Genomic DNA, 20,935 nt, shown 5'->3' on the forward strand with positions numbered 1-20,935 from the left:
TGGGCACACTAACCTTTAGCATAGAGGTTCAGTGCTAGCAACCTATTCTGAATTTGACTTTTTACTTTTTAATGCATTTTGAGCACTGTATGATCTTCAGACTGTAGTTCCCAGCTTGGGCTTGCCATAAGAATAAATCTTTAGGAATAAATTAACAAGGACCAGAGAGTGCACTCAAGCACGGGGCCACTGGTCATGAATGCTTCTTGATCCCGGATGGTTTGAACATTACAAGTGGGCAAACCCACTTGGATAGGGTCCAGCATTGAGCAGTGTGGGTGTCAGTCAGTCAGACTTGTTCCTGAGGTTAGCCCCCAGTTCTCTTCCTCTGCCAGTGTGGAGGTGATCGCCAAAAGGATTTGTCACCCACTGGTGTAACCCAAATGGGTTTTATAGGTCTGTACAGTAACAATGTTTTTCTTGGTTTATGTGGCTGTGTAGTAAGATAAAGCCCATTTTAGTCCTGACCTCTCTTTCCATACAAAGCTGCCTCTTTGGTCAGAAAATGTACAACTGTCAAACCAAGAAATTGTTGTGATTTGGGACAATTTTAGGACAGGTTTTTTGTAGGGCCATTCCACCGTGCCCAGTCTGGGCTCCGTGTCCCCTTGAGCCTTGCTGCTGCCAGAGTCTTCCCAGTGCATGGGAGAGGTGGCAGCAACCAGTGCAGAGCTGGGGCTGCACGTGGGCTGCCCACCCCTCTCACGGGTGGGTGGGCACAGAACCATTGGTCTTTATGTCCCTGCAGGGGATGTGAAAGTGTGAGGCCACCTGGCCTGGGGTGGCAGTGTCCCCACTGACGGCTGGGGGCTGCTGGGGCTCTCACATCTCCTGCCTGGAAAGTGGCATCGGGGCTTTCCTTCTGATACAGGTAAAAAATAAGTAAGGAAATGTAGTTCTGTGTTTTTTTGTCTACAAAAGTTTTATCAGCTGCTAAATGAGAAATTCTAAAAATGAGTAAAACGTATTTAATGACGGAAAGGTGGTTTTCCTTTGAGCTCTGCTGCTTTCCACTGCTGCTGTTACTGTTTTATTCATGACAACAAAGGCAATTTCTCAGCAATTCCTCTTGCATTGTTGTCTTTCTTTGAATCATAAGAATGATGGAGCAAACAGCTGTTGCACTTTTGTTTTAGTTGCTGCAGATGGTGGGACTGAATCTTCAGCCTTAGTGGATGACAATGGCAGTGAGGAAGATTACAGCTACGAGGAGCTCTGCCAAGCTGCTCCCAGGTACCTGCAGCCCGGAGGGGAACAGCTAGCAATTAATGAGGTAATGTCCGGGGCTTTGCGTTGCTGGAATGATGGCACAGGGAGGGCAGAACAGGGATGGGGGATGTGGAGGGATGTTTTCCACAGTCTGAGATTTCATAGTCTTAAAAAATTCAGTGGCAGTAGCTAGTTTATTTGGGAGGTGTTTTTGTTTGCTCAGTGGTGAATACCTTTTTGTGGGTAGAACTTTGTTTTGTTCACTCTTTTACTGGCATTATTGTGGCTATTGCATTTTTTCAGTAAATTGTGATACCTTCTGTAATCTCTCCTAGTGTTTCTTCCACTATAGGAAGGGATTGAGGCAAAGGGGACAGTTTGAATGGATTTAATTTTCTCTCTGGGTTTTAAACCATCACAGACTGTACCTGTTACCCTATGCAACTGCTCTGAAGCATGATTCTAATTGTTTGCATAAATGAGAATAGGCATAGATTTCTGAAAATCTGAACTTTTAGTTTTATCCTGTAACAGGAGTAATGTAGGCAATCTAGTGACCTATATTGATCTCTTTGTAGATTATAAACACTTCATAGTTTATCTTCTGTGCTTCACAATCTCATTTTCTTCCCATCTTAGCTGATAAGTGATGGCACCATCGTCTATGCAGAGGCTCTCTGGGACCATGTCACTATGGATGATCAAGAGCTGGGCTTCAAAGCTGGAGATGTCATTAGAGTTCTAGAAGCTTCCAACAAAGACTGGTGGTGGGGAAGGAATGAGGACAAGGAGGCGTGGTTTCCAGCTAGCTTTGTCAGGGTGAGTAACTATTTCGCTTTTTGCTTTTGCACCATTGCAAGATTCCTAGCAGAGTGCAACATTCATGGCATTACATTTCATACCTGATCCTCAGTATATAGCTGAACATCAGTGGTGTAACCCCTAAGAAGTTCACAAGGAAAAAAGCAGTAGAGAATTGCACCCTAAGATCCCTTAGCTCCTCTGACAACTTTTACTCTGTCTTCTTCATTTGATCCCTTTGTAACCAAAGGAATTTCTCAAACAGAGATTACAAGTGCATGAAGCTCAACCAGAAAGTCATCAGTGCATAGAGGACACAACACTTCTCATAAAGGCAGAGGAGAGCTATGCTGCAGAGATTTCTTGGTAAAATAGGGCTTAATTTATTATCAAGGACATTGTGTTGAAATCTGGTTTACAGTCTGAGCTCCACAGTCAGAACTCACCCAGATTAATGTCAGTATAACTCTCAGAGGGTAAAAAATTGAAGTATGTTTTAGAAAATAGTTTGAACTGCCTTTTGAGAACCTGTAGTGAAATGTGGGTCACACTGCATGAAGTACACAAAGCGTAGCATCAGGTGGTTCCTCCCTTTCCCCTTCCTAATATGTAGACAACCTGGGCAGTCAGACAGAAATCAGAAAAGGAGGTGCTGCTATCTTCATCATACAGATGTGGCACAGGGAAACTATTCAAAAGTGGTTGAGTGTCTATTTTTGTAATTTTTATTCCTATGCTAACCTGGCCAAACACATTAACTATTAGTAAGGGTCAGAAATAAGCTGAACTCTGATAAGTACATAGACAGCACAGCGTAGTCTCTCTCCAATACAATAAGTAGAAAGTCATGTATTTAACCAGACAGAAATCTCAACACTTTATTTGAATATGCAGTGAGTACAATGAGATAAATCCTCTTGTGATGCCCCCTCTGTAAGATGAGAGCGTGTCTGTATCCACTCTTTAGTATAAAAAGTTTGTAACAGTTTTACCACATATTGTAAAACTTTCTGCTCTCACTCTAATTGCTTTGTTTGTTCTGGCCGCAGCTGCGAGTGAATCAGGAAGAAGTGCCAGAAAACTGTAGTAATATCCAGGATGAAGAACAAGATTCAGATATTAACAAACATCGCCAGAAAATAGCTGAAAACAGGGATCAGATGAGAACCAACGTTATACAGGAAATTATGAAAACAGAACGCGTCTATATCAAGCATCTCAAGGACATCTGTGAGGTACATGGCTTAACCTGAGGACGTTCTGCTGACCTAATGAGAACAAATAATTCCATATAAGTTGAGAGCTACAGTGGTTTTTTATATGTAAATACTCCCAATTGCACTTCTGATGCTGTCAGTCAGATTCTTAATTTCCTCTTACAGCTTTCCTCTCTGATGACTGCCATGAGCCATTGCTTCCTTTCTTTTAAAAAACTTCCATTTTTGACAGTGAAAAAGTGCCTCTCTGACTGCTATTTCCATAATTAATGAGAGAAGGAAGTCCAGTCTATTTAGAGCTTTTTGCCACTGTATAGAAAACTTTGAATAGCTGTAATAAAATAATTTATAGTTCAGTGACAAAACTTCTTGGAAGTAACTTGGAAAGAGTATTTTTAAAGTGGTGTTTCTCTCTGTTTTCTCAAGTGAGGAGATTTTTAATGGATGTTTAGGAGTTGTGAAGAAATCTAAGGGTGTTTTAGAACTGCCTTGCTTGTTTGAACCATAAAATGGGGGTGGTTTTCTGCTTTTTTTCTCAATATTTGTTGGAAGGTCACACTTTGGCAAGAAGCTTCTTAATACTTTTCACTGAAGTTTGCCTTTTCTGATGTGAGTTGTGATGCATTTGATCTGTATTTGACTTGTCTTTGTGGTTTGCATCTGGAATGCTGTTAAGCAACCTTCAAAAATATTCTTTGTAGCCTTAGTTTGTAGGTCTGTCCTTGCATCTGTCATGCTGCCATCCTTTAGTCCACCACTTAACACTAGATTATTTCATTCACAACGAAGTAGACAAGGCAGTAGTAGGTTTTTATTTGTTTTGGTTTTTTGGTGGTTTTTTTTTTCCATTTTTAGATCAGGTCTTTTTCTTGAAGAGGAAAAAAAAAGGAGAGAAAGGACAAAAATTGGTTACTAACTGGCTAATTTTGAAACGTTAAATGTAAATTTTATCATTTATATTCATTATTTACTTAAGCCTGTAAGATTGACTGTGTGCATGAAAGACCAGGTAAGAATTTGTACTTAGCTCTGCTATGCTGCTGCCATGGCTAGCTGAGTTCTAGGACATGACTCTCATATTTTACTGACCTGTTAAGACTTTGGCACATAATAATTAATTTTCTCTAATACATATATCCTATACCTGTTTTTTAATATCTGGAAAGCATCTGAGTTTAGTACAAGAGAGCAAGCACACATAAGAGAAGCAATGGGCCACCCTCAACATGTGGGGTAGAGATAGTCTGCTGTCCTCAGAGTGAACCTGTGGGGTGGTGCAAGTAGGACATAAGGCTGAAAATACATTCAAGTAAGATGAAGCCAGAAAAGCTACACAGATAGTAACCCAAATTTGCAAACTCAGCCCTCGAATGAATCACTCAGGCTGGTTGTAGCCAGGATCATGAAGCTAGAGTATACCCATAAAACATGTTTTACATTCAAGAAGTGTCTGCAATCCACATTACAGGAGCCGCACAGGAATTAGCTTTCCATGTTGGTGCAGTAGGAAATGCGGTAGCTGGCTTGCAGCGTATCCATTGCACAGCTCTCAGAGCAGATGGCTGTGGAGGAGACAGGAATATTTCTAACACTGCCAGCAACAGTCAGTGTTGCTTCCTGGTGAACCTCACCAGAGCAACTGCAAGGCTATTTCAGCTCCCAGAGCTGTTTGCGGGAGGCCTGCCTGCCAGCAGCCAAATGGAGGAGCCTGGCAGATCGCCCCTATCACATCAGTTAACCTTTGCACCCCCTGAACCCTGGTGCCAAAACTGCTGTCAGACTGTCAGCACAGCAGCTGTTCTGCATGTCCAGTCCCTGCAACGTGTTCACAACAGGAAGATGTGAGTGGGCTTTACACTAGTTCATTTGGTGCACCCTGGGACGGGCTGGACCCCAAAAATCCACATGTGAACATCTCAGATGCAAATCTGAACTTGTGTTTCTGTACGTGTGTGGCAGGGAAACCACTCCCTTGCCTGGAGACCCCAGGGGTCTTGCCAGCTCAAATGATTTTGTTCATTTTTGGGATACCTGTCTCACATCCTCAGACTAAGGAGTGCTTTTTATTTGATTTCAGGGTTACATTCGGCAGTGTCGCAAACATACAGGAATGTTCACCACAGCTCAGTTAAGCACCATTTTTGGAAATATTGAAGATATTTACAAGTTCCAAAGGAAGTTTCTGAAGGATCTTGAGAAACAGTACAACAAAGAGGAACCTCATCTAAGTGAAATAGGGTCATGTTTTCTTCAACATGTAGGTTGAAAAAGTTGTTTCTATTTATGAAATTAACAAAATACTAAAATAAAAAGCCAAGTTACCATATTAGGAGGGGATTTTACTAACAAGTGTTTCTTAAATAATAAACTGGCAGCATTTTAGAATGTAAAGTATCTTGCAATTAATTAAATATTTGTTTTAGATTTCTCCTCATTTTAAGCAATCATGTAATTTTATAAACAGTTTTAAGTTTCCTTGTCAAAACTCTAATGATAGCAGGTTGCAGTGATCTCATATTCAGCATGCAAAAACTTCATACAGACATTAAGGTAGGTAGTGGGGAGATAGGCTGTGAGTTCTTGATAGAAACTTGCTAAGCCTATTGCTGTCTTCCTCAAATAAAAATACTTCTTAGAGTGGGTTTGATTATCCTGACTCGAGAAGAGACCTTTATTTCTATGTTCTGACAAAGAAGGGTACATAGTTATGACAGCTACAAAGTAGGTTTCTGCATATTTCAAGGCTGATCAGCCTGGAAGCAATATAGAAAATCGAGTATTTAATTATATATAATAGATATTACAAAAATAGCTTTTCTCTTTTATAGACAAATACTTAAGTAAAGTTGTACCTATTTTTTTTTTTGATAGCAAGAAGGCTTTGCTATTTATTCAGAGTATTGTAACAATCATCCCAGTGCCTGCATTGAACTCTCCAGACTGATGAAGCAGGGCAAATACCGCCACTTCTTTGAGGCCTGTCGCTTGCTTCAGCAGATGATTGACATTGCCATTGATGGTTTTCTTCTCACGCCTGTTCAGAAAATCTGCAAATATCCTTTGCAGCTTGCAGAATTGCTCAAATACACCACTCAGGAGCACAGGTGAGAGAACTAATAACAATTTCTATAATATTACTAACACCTAATTACTCAAGTTTTCTGGGTGACACAGCAGTGAAGCTTTTGATCAGGAACAAAACTGCCACGGACCACGATAAATAGGGCTTCTTGGAACCATCACAATCAGTCACAAAAACAGTATCTGAAAGTGCAGCACAGGGGACTGAGAGGATGCAAGACACAATGAGGAACAAGTCAAAGAGGGAGAAGGAGAAGAAGATGGTGTTTAAACAGGATGCAGGGAGGGATTTGTAATTCAGAGTGTCAAAAGAAGTCAAAGAGAAAGAAATACAAAGAGGAAGAGGGGAAGATTCATAAAAGTTATGGATGTAAGAAAAGGTGAAAGAGCCTTAGAAAATAACCACAATCTGAATAAGTTCGGAGATAATTTGTTTTAAAGACTTTGTAGTAATAAACATTACCTTTATTTGTAGTAAAGTCCAGATACTAGATTTTCAGCTGGCATAAATTAAAATTGAAGTCATAAAAAGGCAGATAGCCTTTCTGGTATACCTCTGCACTGCTTCAATCTTTTACTAAATTAAGATTTTATCTATAAGTGTCTTTTTATCTTGTATAATTTCAAGCAAGTATTCCATTGTGACCCCTGTGCTCAAAGTCCAAATGAAGCCTGAGGCAATGCATCGTTGGTCAAAGTCAGTACTTTAACCTTGAGAAAGCTCCTCTTGGAGACCACTGGATTTTTGCCAGGGGCAAAATACGAGGTGTGTAAAGCACTCGCATTTAGTGCAATAGAGGCATGTGAAATGCCTCTGTTCAGTTCTGTGGCTACCTGGGAAGTACTGTAATAAGAATTACTAACTAGAGTTTCTCTTTCACTGCTGCTAATTATAGAAAGGTTATCCTGTGATCTATTAAACCTGCAGATAAAGTGACATCGAGGTCTCACCACCTTCCTCCCATCGTACTTATTTTCCTCCTGTGTGGTACAGCATCCAGAGATGCCTTCAATCACAGAGAGGCACCCACTGTGCAGAGATGCTCACGAACAGGCAGATCTACATCCACACAGAGTCTTGGGAAAGCTCCAGCCAGCTAGGGGTTTTGGTAGCATTCTGTTTTCATAAAAAATTTGAAGTTCCAATATGCACAGCCTGCTGTGAAGGCTACAGGTTGTGTAGCAAGTGTGGAATAAATACCAACAGAGAAAAAAGGAACTGAGATAAGGAAGGGCAAGTGTAGCAGCATGGATATCATGTGGTCACCCTGTGGGACATCTCCCTGACGTTAGTAGGATCCTGTTATTGATAATCTCACTGATAAAAGAGGAAAAGCAGCTGCTCTGCTGGGACTCCTTAAGCAAGAAATATGTCTCTTCCCATTTCTCTTCTGAGAAACTCCAATTGACAAAGGTGAAGGAGAGATGGATGCTATTCAGAGGAGAAAAAAAGCCTGCCTGCAAACTTGGGAGATTCATAGGCATGAAGGAGGGGAGCAGAGCATTGCAGGAAAGACAGGAGGATTGGCCTGAGTTAAGTGCATTAGTTCCGAAACAGGAGGAGGCAGGTGACCATCATTACTCTCACGCATTTGTTCCTTAGAAATTGAATGCTTTCTTCATATTGTCTCCTTTAATTCCTCTCTCTGGTACCCATTTTCTTGAGTTCCTCTCACCCTGTGTGGGATTGATTTTATTTTTTTTCCTGTCCACCTAGCATCTCTCCATTTGTGTTCATTGACCCAGTCATTTGGAACAAGAAGGAGAAAATACAGTTGTTAGACAGAATTAAAAGAATGCTCTTCCCAAAAAAATCCCACTAAAATCTCACTTAAATACACAGTCCTTTGGTGAATTACAGCCACCACCGATGTCAGTGGAAGTTTTACCATTGTTTTCAGTACAGACAGTATTGCAGTTCATTAATCAATCTCTTCTGCCTCCTTCCACCAATCTAATAATTTGCTCCTAGACAAACCTAGCAGTACAGCAGCACTGAATTGTACAGACTACTATGTGGGGTTTGGAATAGTGGGAATCCTTTTTTTAAATAAAGTAAAAGTTCCTCTATTTTAAGTACCTGAGTAGAGGGGTGAGTGGATAATGTGGGCTAATACTGCAGGCACTGTGGTTGCATCATTTTCATGGTTTGTGATTGCATCATGTTTATTGTATAAGTGATCCTTGAAATGTGCTCACATTTCCCAGTGATTATAGCAACATAAAAGCTGCATATGAGGCCATGAAGAATGTGGCATGCCTGATCAATGAGCGAAAACGGAGACTAGAAAGCATAGACAAGATTGCCCGTTGGCAAGTCTCTATCGTAGACTGGGAGGTGAGTGTCAGCCTGTGCCTTCCCTGAGCAAAGGTACTGTGTACAATACTTGATGTCCCCTGCAGGAGTCTTTCTGCGTAGGTGGTTGTTTATGGTATCTACTTTTCTAGTGGTCATTGCTCAGTTAAAAGTCCAGTTGCTTCATTTACAATATTTCTGTTACTGATTAGCCTTGTTTATAGTTCAGGAAGAGCAGTATGTATTAACATGGACACTTGCCTTTGAGACGAGGTGGCAAAATGGAGCTTTTAAAAATGTTGAATCTCATTTGGAAGTTTGGTAGTTCTGTCAGAATGGGAACCTATTTCACTGACTTAAATGTTTCCCTCTGTTTATGCAGCAATAAAGTAGAGCAGAACCACATTGATTGATTTACCTCTATGATATTATTGACATTGTGTGACATTTTCAAATCTAAAAATAAAAATACAAGAAAAGTGAGTGAACGTAAGACTTGATTATGCAGTGAGACTGGTTAGACACATAGTGAGATCTTAAAATATTGTTTACTTACTACATATCTATATATCTGTCTTCCTAGGGACCAGATGTATTAGCCAGAAGCTCTGAACTGATCCACTCAGGAGAACTGACCAAAATATCAAAACAAGGCAAAAGCCAGCAGAGGACTTTCTTCCTTTTTGACCATCAGCTTGTGTTCTGTAAGAAGGACTTGCTGAGAAGGGACATCTTGTATTACAAGGATCGTATTGACATGGACGAGACAGAAATTGTGGACACTGAAGATGGGAGAGACAAAGATTTTAACATCAGTGTCAAGAATGCTTTTAAGATAATAAACAGAGCAACAGAAGAGGTTCATTTGTTCTGTGCAAAAAAACAGGAGGATAAAAAGAAATGGATGGAGGCATGTGAAAATGAAAGGAGAAGAGTTCGAGAAGACAAGGAAATGGGTGAGTGAAACAATTTCTAAATGGTTAAAAGAAACTTGCTTTTGCATTTCTTTGTTTTGTACAGATGTGCACTCTTGTCTTCTTGAGCTGGTGTCCCTTTCTTACCTGACATGATGTTTAGCTGTGTAAGTGAAGCCTGTTCAGGTATGTTTGCCCTTTCATTGTGGGCCAAAGGTCCAGGGCAGGTAGCATCACCCATATGATTCTGGTGCATGATGGAGCAGAATGAAAGATGAGATATGACAAGATGCAATTCACAAAGACCGATCAATAGTAAAAATCCGTCTAAAATCCTAGCACTTTTGTATGAATGATTGGTCAAAAATATCTGTTCATAAAAGACATTTTTTACAAAGCCAAGGGGCAATAATTGTAGATTTATACTGTTTGCTATAGTAACACCTCCTGTGTCCAGGAGGCCCATGTTGTATGGTGTCGTTTACTACAGACCCAGCAATAGCACCACTGGGCAGTGAGTGCTCTGGTACTGGCACAGAGCAGTGAGTGAGCAGGAATAAAGGTAGTAAATCCTAGGACCTATTTTAGACCTGCAGCTTGTGGGGCACTCCAAGGAGAGTGTGTCTTCTGTGTCAATGTATAGTTAGGATTGCTTTTTTGGTTTTGCATTGTTTCATGTGTCCTTTAAGATCAGTGACAAAAGCTCCAGCAAAATTTCATTGGCAAAACATATACAAAGAAAGCAAAACTAATTTTTAAATTAGCAACACTAATTTAAAAACAGAAAACTCTTTTTAGTGTTTCTAAAATGTCATGTTAGTGTATCTGTGTCTGTTAGCTGCATGAGAACTCCTTTTCAATAACATTTTTGAGGCTAAGGCTTTGGAGTGACATCAGGTTAACACTGGAAGTGCAGTGAAGTGGATGATACAATTCAAAAATTATTAAAACTTAAACAAGATGCCAGACCTTATATTCCATGATCATGTAAAACACGTGGTCAGAATAATAGGAAGACAGGAATAACCCTTACATTACAAATGTAACCCTTTTGATCTTAGTGGCTTTCTCTTGTTTGATACTGTTGTAGGTATGACAAAAATAACGCCTCTTCCATATGTATTTTAGATAGTCCATAAGCAGAAGAAAATCCTTAAAAGCTTGCCAATTCATTCTCAATTTAAAACCAGTTTTAACCCTTCCACATTGCACCAACAGTTGCAATTAATCCCAGTCATCTTGAGTCTAGAGTAAACAATGAAGGAGCCACAGCTAAACTTCCCTCAGACTTTGCAAACCCGACCCTTCTCCAGTGGTGAATGTCACAGTGTGACATTACAGTCAGTGTTGGTGGGCACAATGCTGATGGCTTTCGTGCCTTGCTCTATCACCTTGTGCTCACACGAGTGGGAGGTAGCTGTTTTCCCTAATTCACCTATACAGAACTGTAAAATAGTTGATATTGCCAAAGGGTGAAGGTGATCAGAGGGTAATAGAGCAATGCTGAGGATCTGATCATAACTGTCCACACAGTCCCTCTTACAACAAAGTTACAGAATGACTCCACTCCAGTATACAATGTGAACCATAATACAGTGACATGGAAGGATGCTACTGAGTAAAAACAGCTCCTGCACTTTTGTGAGCAAGACTGAGGTAAAGAAGATACAAAGTGAACAAGTGAATGCTTCCATTCCCATCCTTTCTAAGAAGAAGCATTCTTGAGCTCTGCTCTGCTGCAGTGGGGTCTGATGGTGGAGTGCCGTGACAGTCCTTGAAGAAGCTGTCCTGAAAAGGACTGCCCAGGGGCACAGGCACGTCTCCCAGCCCGGCTAGTGAATTTCCAGCTCTTTGTGAGGTGAGACAGAGAAAGAGACTTTGGGCGCCGTATGGCGTTCCACAGAGAAAGCCTTTATTAAGTGCAGGGCACTCTGTGAAGGAGGCCAGTGACAGCCAGTTCCCCAAGCACAGAGAGAACGGGTTATTTATAAGAGAAAGCAGGGTGGGGAAAACACAGGAACAAATCGGGTGCAACTTTGGAGGTGGGGCGACGGAAGCCGAACCAATAGGTAACAACAACATGTTAACATGCGTGGAGCAAGGCACTTTGGGTGGGAGTATTTCTCACCCTAACTTGAAGTCGGTGGCTTAAGGAGTGGCTCTCCAAGGGAGGGTTGCAACCCTTTCACCAGTGGGCCTTTAGGCTACAACACTGCACTGCCTCGAGGGTGGTTATTTTATGGAGCACTGGGAAAGTACGTTGAGCAAGTTAGATGCTGGCTGTCAAGAAGCTCCTGAGGCTCTGCCCTGGGCAGCCACAGGTCTGTCACAGGTGTTACCATTCCTCCTAAGTGACGTTGCTGCAGAAATCCCCAAGCAGAGGAAACTGCAAAGGTGTAGCAGCTACAGCCCTAAAATATTTATTCTGCTGGGACCTCATGAAAATCGACCTATGATATTCCGAAGAGTAACCATTCAACAGTGGCAGTGGCACTGGCAGTGAGATTTGTCATAAAAGCACTAACCCTTGCTTTGGGGCTGGGTCAAAAATTCCCATGGTTGCTGAGTGCAAGAGCTGCACAAGGAGGGTCCATTGTGCTTGATGCTCTTCGGGCACAGTGCAATATAGTGGGGGAAAAACCCAAACCAGTTAAAAAGAGAAACTGTATGTTTGATAATGGCACATAGGCACATGCAGTCTTCTCTGCCCATGTAACATCCAGCCTTCTGTAAAGTTGCTTTTCAAGTATTGCAACTCACTATTCTGATGTTCCTGTTTTGGGGCAGGTATGATGAACCAGAGGAAAGGTAGCTAAGTTGTAATAGCTAATGTCTATCTGGTCTTGTGAGCCACAGTGGCTTGGATGTTTTCTCCATTAACCAGAAGACTGTTTCTTTTCTAAAATTTATTCTTTTTTTGGCATAATTGGACATTTCCTTTAGCCAAAACCAATGGAAAAATGCCACTATTCTCAACCTCAGGTTTAAATTTGTCTTGTTGATTTTGTAAGCTATCTTTCTGGACTATACACAAAGCCTCTAATCTGACCACTCAGAGAACAAATAATACTCTTTCAATTCAGAGCTGCAAATGACATTTTACTTCTATTTTCAAAGACACTTTGGTGTGAGTCATTGTCTCTCAAACCATATCTAGCTTTTCTTAGCTTTTATGAATATATGAGAGAAAAGACCACAGCCAGAAAATGCTTCTTCAAACCACTAACAGTAACCCTAAGAAAGTGGTCTGATCTCTCTTGATGAAATTGCTTTCATTTTTAAGAATCTGTTTCCTTGTTTCTATAAAGGAAAAAAAAAAAAAAAAAAAAAAAAGCCCTGCAGAATAAATAAAATATTGCTGCCCAAAAATTGTGGATGTTTTAAGTTAATAGGCTGATTTGTAACAAATTCTTCATAAGTTCAGGATAAAAAAGGGAGTTTTAAAAGTATAGGGAAGTGAGGGAAGATGCAAAATGGAACTGAAGCAGACACTTCATTCTGGCTTTGAACCACAGCTTCTGTACTCTTTCTGTGCATATTTGTCAAATGCAGCCTTATGCACAGCATGAAATGAAACAGCATGTGCACCCATTTGTCACCTTGTGCAAGTGTGACATTTCCATGTATCTCAACTGTGGTGTGCACAGGGAGAGGAAACTGGAGTGCCTCTATCTGGGTTCCAGACAGCACCAGTCTCTGATGCCACCGTCTAGCAGATGTCTGTCATATCTGTAGTCACCACAGCTCAGCCATACACCTGTCAATTATAGTAAATAGCGTAGGGTTGCCCATGTGCCTCATGTAAGTTACACAAGTGTGTATGAGAAACCCAAGTGAGGGATCCAGCCCCAGAAATATGCAGCCAAAACCACATCACAGCCTACTTCTGCCAGATTTTGTGATACTCTCCTCTGAGTGAAGGTGAAGATACCCAAATTTGTACTAGCAGTGACTCCAGTCTGTCACCCAGGTTAGCTCAGAGTGAGTGAAAAACAAAAGGATTCTGAATTTGTGATCTATTACTTGATGACTTGTAGATTTCAGAAATTTTAATTCATACTTTTTTTTTTAATCTCTTGTTATCTGGATTTATCTGTCATTATCCCAGTGGAAAACCCTCTTTAAGTTCATATAACAATATAAAACATACTTCTAAAAACTTCAGGTGTATTGCTACTGAGATTTACCAAAAATTGTTTAAGATACAGTTTACTTTCTTGTTTTAATTTAATACAATCAAGTATTAGATACAGTATTTATGTACTAGTGCCCTAATTTACATTTTGATGTAGGTATGGAAATCTCAGAAAACCAGAAGAAACAAGCCATGCAGAATGCCCATAAGTCAAGGCAAGGAAAAATTAAAGGTGGGTGTTCAGAATTGCATTACCTTCTTACTGTGTTCCATTGATCTTTTCATTAGGAAATAGCACAGTCTGGCTGTGGCTGAGTTCTTCAGTCTTTTAAAAACATTTTTTGTGGCTTACATGGAGCCAAATAATTGTAATTAACCTGTATTTTAATGTTAAATTCCAATATATCTGTAAATTGTCTACTAAATCATCTGCCTGAGCTTCTTCAAACAGACAAGTCAGTATTCTGTATATTAGAGAAGAGACTCAAGAGGTAAGGCAAGGTGTTTATTTTTAAGGTTGTGAGGAGCTGAATGCACAGGTTAAATTAGAAATTAGTGTTATAATTTCTTCCCTTGCTTTTACTGAAAGAGCTTGTTCTTCTTTATCAATTCAGTGTCTTCTTTAAAATGTCCTAAAGTTCTTTTTGCAAGCCACATTATTATATTATTAGCAATAACAGTCAAAATGGCTTCTTCTGGCATCCCTCTAGAAGGAAGGATGGACTAGAAGCTTGTTTGTCAGGAAATTACTTTTTTATTAATTTCTTCTCTCAGAAAATAATCCAAACAGAAATAAAAAAACACAACAGATTTTCTCCTTTTCCATGTTAAAGTCAAACTCGGGTAAATCTCTAGTGTGTTAAAAGTAAAATAAGATTTAATTGTTAGTTTAGGAGGGAAGGAGTTAATGTCTGCTCCCTGGCATTAATATTCTTAAAGCATTTTCTGTTAATTAATAGATAACCCTACAACCTGTCTGGATTTTCAGGGGAGTGGTTAAAGTTTGTGATTAGGAGATTCTGTTCAGAATGCACAAAGCTCCAAGTCTTAAGAACATTAACCCAGAAAAATGTATTTCAAATGGAAGAAATAACATTCTTGTTTGGTAGCAGTATTTTACCCAGCTTTACTCTGAGAGTGGACTGAAGTACTAGTATCTCCTGTTTGAAGTCATTCCTTTGAAATACCAAGATTTACTTGTGCAAACAATATAGTCCAGCTGTGTGAAAGTGCTACTTTTTTTTTGGTAATTCTCTTATATTATTTTTACTGGTACTGTTGTCTTCTTAAGCCAAATCAATGCAGCAATTAAAAAGTCAAACATCAGAAAAGGTGACCCTTAGTAGTTCTGCTATTCAAGATCACAGCAAAATTCATCATGTCCCCTGGCTCTGTGCTTAAATTTCCCTTTCTGACTCAGGTGCTTTCTCCAACTGTTCTTCTGCAGGTGTGAGCTATAATGGGTGTCCCATGCCTCCTCCACACCAAACCCTTCATCCCCTTCACCAGCGACACATCACTGTGCCTACCAGTGTCCCGCAGCAGCAGGTCTTTGCCCTGGCAGAACCCAAGCGGAAGCCATCCCTCTTCTGGCATACCTTCAACAAACTCACTCCCTTTAAAAAGTGAGGGGCCAAGGACCTGGAAGGACATCAGCACAGAGGGAGACTCACTCCAGAGGAGGACCTTGGAGACACAGTCAAGCTTACTTGAGCTCAGCAAATCTCCTGTTTCAGAGGCAGAACCTTGGGTTCCCTTGAGCCAGGAATGCAGCCTTTGATAAAAAAGAAGTTTGTCAGGGCTGCTCTGAAGTCCATGTTGCCAAGTGTCAGCGTTGCTGATGAAGAGCAGTCTCTCTTCTGACAAAGACAACTTGCTGTTACTCAGAAACAGCAGTATTTGATACCTGTTTCTTAGTTATGTTGAAGTAGTGATGGAATCATGCAGGTCATTGTAACATTTCATTTTTCTTAACTTTATATTGACGGCCAAATTTTGGATAGGGAGTAATTTTTCTGTAGGGATGTATCAGGAAGGAGTCTTAAGAGAATTTTCTCCTTCCTTCTGGAGCACTGAGCACAGATCACCCGTTAAAATCAGGTGGAGATATCCCATGCAATTAACCAGCTATTGCAGAATTGAGTGGACCCTAATCCTTCCTGTCTTTTTTCTATTACATTGCCAAACAGCAGGAGAACATCCCACAAGGCCTTACCATATTCCAGATTGGAACAGGGAAATTTTATTCTGTCCTATAGAAACATGAACAGAGTGTGAAATGGATTGTAAAGATATGTGCATTTATTGCACACAGATGGAAGCAAGAGGAGCCCAGGGCATCTCAGATTGATTAATTTCAGTCAGAGCAGATGCATGCATGTATGCTCTTCAATATAGAGCTTTCACATTGCTTTTTCACACATTTCTTCACCTGGGAGACTCTTCTTTGTATTTTCCAATATGTTTATTTCTCTGTGTAAAAAATACATTTTTATTTTCTCACAGAGATAATGTGAATGTACAAAATCAGAGTTGAGACAGTACATGGTGACTGTGTGGCTGGCTATGTTACATAGATAGATATCATGCTTTTTATTCATATAGCTGGACTTAGAGAATGAATAAATTGTAATGTAAATATATTGAAGTGGTCTGGATCCATGCTTCTTGTACACATTCAATTGACAATGGGTTTTGACCTATAACTTCTTCAAAAATAAAGAGAAATCCTTACTGGAAGGGACAGAGAAATCGTGTGGACCAGAGACAAATTTTTGTCTGGGTGTCATCAGTCCCCATTGGAAGAGGAAGAACCTGAGTTGATTAAGGTCAGTTCTGGCCAACATATGCAATCCATGATTTCCATTTCTTCAATTCTTCTGTGGGTGGCATGAAGTTGATCTGGGAGAATAACTTCTAAAATGGCACCAGGAAGAAAGAGGATCTTGATATTTGTCACACTCACAGTTTCTGCTTGCTTGCTCTCATCAAGGATGACAAGACCGCTGGGAATATGGAAGGAAATGAAGACTCAGTACGTTTCAGAACTGATTTGCTATGAATGTCTTTACAATACTTTATCCTATGCTGCTGATTTAGGGGCATTACCTGATGATTAGGGTAGATCTAAGGGTATTCTTTTGACAATGGGCACAATCAGCTTTCTCATGGATCTGTAATACATGAAAAACAAACAAGGGGCTAAATGCCAGGCATTTAAACAACAATGTAAAAAGCCTTATTTAAAGATGTATTTGTTTCTACTACTATTGTTACCTCCATATTTTTATTTATCATCAGTGTTGTGACTAGTAACTAGGTTTTGTGATTTCATAACTTTGTGGCCACTTCTGCAAAGCCCAGGTTTGTGGGTTTGATTTTAAATTACATCTTTTTGACAACTGTACATTTCAAATGCCTTGTGTATATAGCTCAGCAATAAGGCAAAGTCTGGTACGCTCAGCCAAATTGTGCCCTGCATAGTAAATTTCATTGCTTGTGCTTTCCCATAGCAATGGGAAATGACCTAAACTAGTTAAGAACTGCAAGTGCACACTGACATTTGTAGTGATCCAGCTGAAAGAAAATGCACAGGGAAGTCAGTGAAAAAAGCTACTTGTATATTTCTCTTGATGTTTAAGCCAGCCATTGCTGCTCAGATTTTTTAAATAGATAATTTTAAATGCTCAATTTAAACACAAGGAGCAGACTTCCAAATGCAGGCATGGATGCACACCCTTCCCCTCAAATTAGTAAGCCTTTTGCATTTCTTACATACCCAGTTTTGTGGGTACTTGCCATGTTCAGGCCTGTAAACCAATGAGATGCATGCACAGCTTGAGTGAATATGATGTTTTTTGTAATCACATATTGAAAGACTTTTTCTAAGTGCACAAGAAGGCTGCAGTTGGATTGTAGTGCTCACCCAGAAACTTTGCCAGCTGGCCGGAAGACATTAAGAGATCCACACTTACATATGTTTCTTCACTGAAACGTACTTCCTTCCAGCACTCAGTTCTGTGGGGTGCTGGAAAAAAAAAGGTATGGGGATCTTATTTCTGACATGTCAGTGCCCATGAAGGCTCTTCCCATGTATTAGTGCTGGTGCCTTAGCCCTAAAAATGAACAAAAATGTTTTCATGTGGTTTTGGATGCAGCAAGTTTTTTCTCAAGAAGTGAATTTCAGAGAGATAAAAAGAAAATATTTCATGGTGCAGATTACTCAGGACAGTTTTACATATAGCATCCTTCATATAGATATGGTTGTTTTGTAATACTCTCTCTGTCTTTACAATATGACCTTGCTACAGATTTAAGATTGAATATAGTAAGACAGGCCAAATTTATACTATGCCATAGTCTTTAAAAATTATAGTGAAATGAAAACACACAATTACATTCTACAATTAAGACAAATACTTACTCAGGAGTCAAAGCGTCGCTTCAGAGTCTGTGCGAAGGAGTTGCAAATAAAATGTAGAAGTTTGAATTCTAGCAACTCTTGCCCCGATTCTCCTTGTGGTGACAAAACTTAATATATAGCAGAAAGCTGTGATGGCAGCATCTGTTCCTTTCCACTTGCATGCTTTAAGTTACTATAAAAAATTCTAGGGCAACTACTAAGAACATTTGTGCCTCATTTTGATAAAGCCCAGCCGGAGCCTTCCTGATGGCCTGCTGAGCAGATAACCTCAGACTTTTTCCATGAGATGCAGTAAAATATAATTGTCCTCAAATGTGTTCCCACTGAGTTAGGAAATGCCAAACCATAATTGCATCCAACTCAGAGCATTTGATGTATAAAATAATAAGATTGTTTTACAAGTGGCTCTTGCCATGCTAAATTTCACATTGAATTTTAGTGGTCAGTGTAAGAACTGAGTTCAAAGACAGACTTCTCAAATGTTCCATATTTTAGTTGTCTTTTGGGAATAATTATATCACAGTTTTGGAGCCAAAGTTCTTTAGCCATAACTAACACAGTACCTTTCTCTGACTGCCTTTCTGCTTTTTTTTCTATATGTGTGGCATTTGTATGTAGCAGATGCCTTCTAAACGATCTCTAATTTAAAACTCTGTTGTAAATACTAGGGATAACTTTGCATATATATTTTATTTTGGTAAGTGTTTTGTAACATTATACCTTCCATACCGTGCTTTGTGCATCTCACCCCGTGTGTGCTGTTACACATGTTGTAAATGAAGTGTCCTGGCGGCGGAGCAGAGGAATTGGCTGTTGACGGCTGAAGTACAATGTATAGGACAGCAGTAGCTTGATGTTCATTTATTCTGGAGTAATTGCATTGCAAGGTTTATTTACTCTTTGAATGCTGTTTGTCAAATGAGTCTATTTTCTGGAAATGAGTACAGACATACATTCCTATTATTTTTCTCTTATTGTACATGGTTGAATTAAATAATATACAAAGCTGAAGTTCTTGATCTATGTCTTATAAAACTTTATGTGCAGTTTTAAAATTGTTGTGCTTTTTTTTTATTGTCTACAAAATTTCCTTTGTGATGCAAAAATGTATCAACTGTCATATTTCTTCTAGTATTTTAAAGAAAAAAGTCGCACCGTCCTCTCTTGTTTTCCTAGTAACAGCTTCAGTACTTCCCGGCACAAGTTCATTTTAACAACTCCTAAGCCTGGTTTTGGTATTGAAGTCTTCAGTGTTCAGGCAAAGCTCGTACTTGCTGCTGCCTCAGCCTGTGATTGCTGTGCTTTACCTTGTCCTGGCAGGGTGTTCACACACTACCCCTTGCAGTACATGCAGGTACAGCTTCTGTGCTAATAAAGCTCCTGCTAACAGGGGATGGTGACTTAAATACTGCAGTGCAGGTAAGGACGATTTAATTTTATTTTCTTTGGAATGAAAGCAAAACCATTTAAATGGGTTCACCCAAAAGGCATGTTCTGCATGTAAGTGTGAACAGGCTTACCTGCCTGCTTGATAGAGCAACACAGCTGGGATTCGACTTCTCTGTTTCAGGGAAGATTTTTGTATCTCATTATTCTGACAGGGCGGAGGGCCACATCTGGAAGATGTGCTGTGTCCTTCCTGTCCAGGCTGTGTCAAAAATTGTGTTTTGCTGAGACACACCAGCTTTAGCAAAATAACATATTTTGCTGAAATCTTTTCATCAGAAATGTTTTGATCAGTTCAAATGCTGGCACAATAGTTGGTTTGCTAATTCTTTACTCCTCTTTCCAACACCCAGGCTCTTATATTTCTTGGTTCATCTCACAGCTGAGAGTTTCTGCCTCCCAAGGCAGCTGCTGCTGTGGTGGGATGTGTGCTGAGTGCTCCAACATTAAAGTGAAAGGCACAGTTTGAGCACTTAGTGAGATAGATTGGATGACATAAAACATACCCTAAGCAAACTCTGCAGGAGGATGTAGCAATCAGTAGGCTTTCTAAGGACCCTGTGGTTCATCTGGCCAGGGTGAGCTCATTTGTGCCTTTTATTTCATGCTTGGGCAGTCAGGCTAAATCCTGTAAATAATTCTGTACTTTCAGCTTTTAAGTTGAGAGCTGATATATCAGATGGAGCTTTTAGTTTGCACAGAAATAGCACTGCTTATCTTAGATTTTTTTTTTTTTTTGGTTGTTGTTTAGTTTTTTCCCAAAGGCTGCATAATGATCTGTGCTTAGTAACATAGACAAGGACTTCGGCCTTTTAATGTTCCAGAATCAAAGGAGAAATGAAAAATTCAGCAGTGAAAAACAGCATGCCACGTAGCTTGTAAGGAAAGCACACAAATACTCCTTACACAAATAAATATGTTTCTAAAAGCTTTAAAAAATCTAGTTACTCTTATCTAGAGGATATGTAATTGTAAGAATATGACTAAACTGTATAAACTGTCAGGACAACACTTTTCTTGTTAATCCTAAATCTCTGTTTATCTTAAATCACTGCAATCAGAACTTGTCCAGTGCTTGGGGCTGAGAACTCACCTATTGCCACTATTAGATATTTAGGCTCTGTTTTTAAAAAACGGGGGTGGGTGTGTGGGTGGATGTGTGTGTGTACCTGTGTTTACACCTACACCTCCTTTGTAGACTCCATGTGACATCCCCACATGTCTCTGCTGGCATCTACAGCAGGTTGCATCAGACAAGTGACCCACATCCATCACACCTTCCCTCTGTTTACATTACATCGTTACACCAGTATATTTCTGTTCAGCATCTTGGGGACTGTGTATATGTGATTGACACCTGGACAACATTTATTTGACTCATTTTAATGTTCTAAGCATTCTGAGTGAGACACC

General features: G+C 39.9%; 1 protein-coding gene across 6 annotated transcripts in view; it reads left to right on the plus strand.

The window, feature by feature from the left end:
- Nucleotides 1–19,087, plus strand: part of SPATA13 (spermatogenesis associated 13) — a 146,160-nt gene extending 127,073 nt beyond the window's left edge. For all 6 annotated transcript variants that reach the window (XM_021530636.4, XM_021530641.4, XM_021530640.3 and 3 more), the window contains 9 exons: nt 1,137–1,273; nt 1,849–2,028; nt 3,060–3,245; nt 5,305–5,484; nt 6,099–6,331; nt 8,517–8,646; nt 9,188–9,560; nt 13,811–13,885; nt 15,101–19,087. In XM_021530636.4, coding sequence (XP_021386311.2) covers nt 1,137–1,273; nt 1,849–2,028; nt 3,060–3,245; nt 5,305–5,484; nt 6,099–6,331; nt 8,517–8,646; nt 9,188–9,560; nt 13,811–13,885; nt 15,101–15,282 — 1,676 coding nt within the window. In that variant the 3' untranslated portion in view covers nt 15,283–19,087. The remainder of the gene's footprint in view (nt 1–1,136; nt 1,274–1,848; nt 2,029–3,059; nt 3,246–5,304; nt 5,485–6,098; nt 6,332–8,516; nt 8,647–9,187; nt 9,561–13,810; nt 13,886–15,100) is intronic.
- The last annotated feature ends 1,848 nt before the right edge of the window (nt 19,088–20,935 follow it).

The sequence above is a fragment of the Lonchura striata genome, chromosome 1, assembly GCF_050655825.1.
Source record: "Lonchura striata isolate lonStrDom1 chromosome 1, ASM5065582v1, whole genome shotgun sequence".
Classification (NCBI taxonomy): domain Eukaryota; kingdom Metazoa; phylum Chordata; class Aves; order Passeriformes; family Estrildidae; genus Lonchura; species Lonchura striata.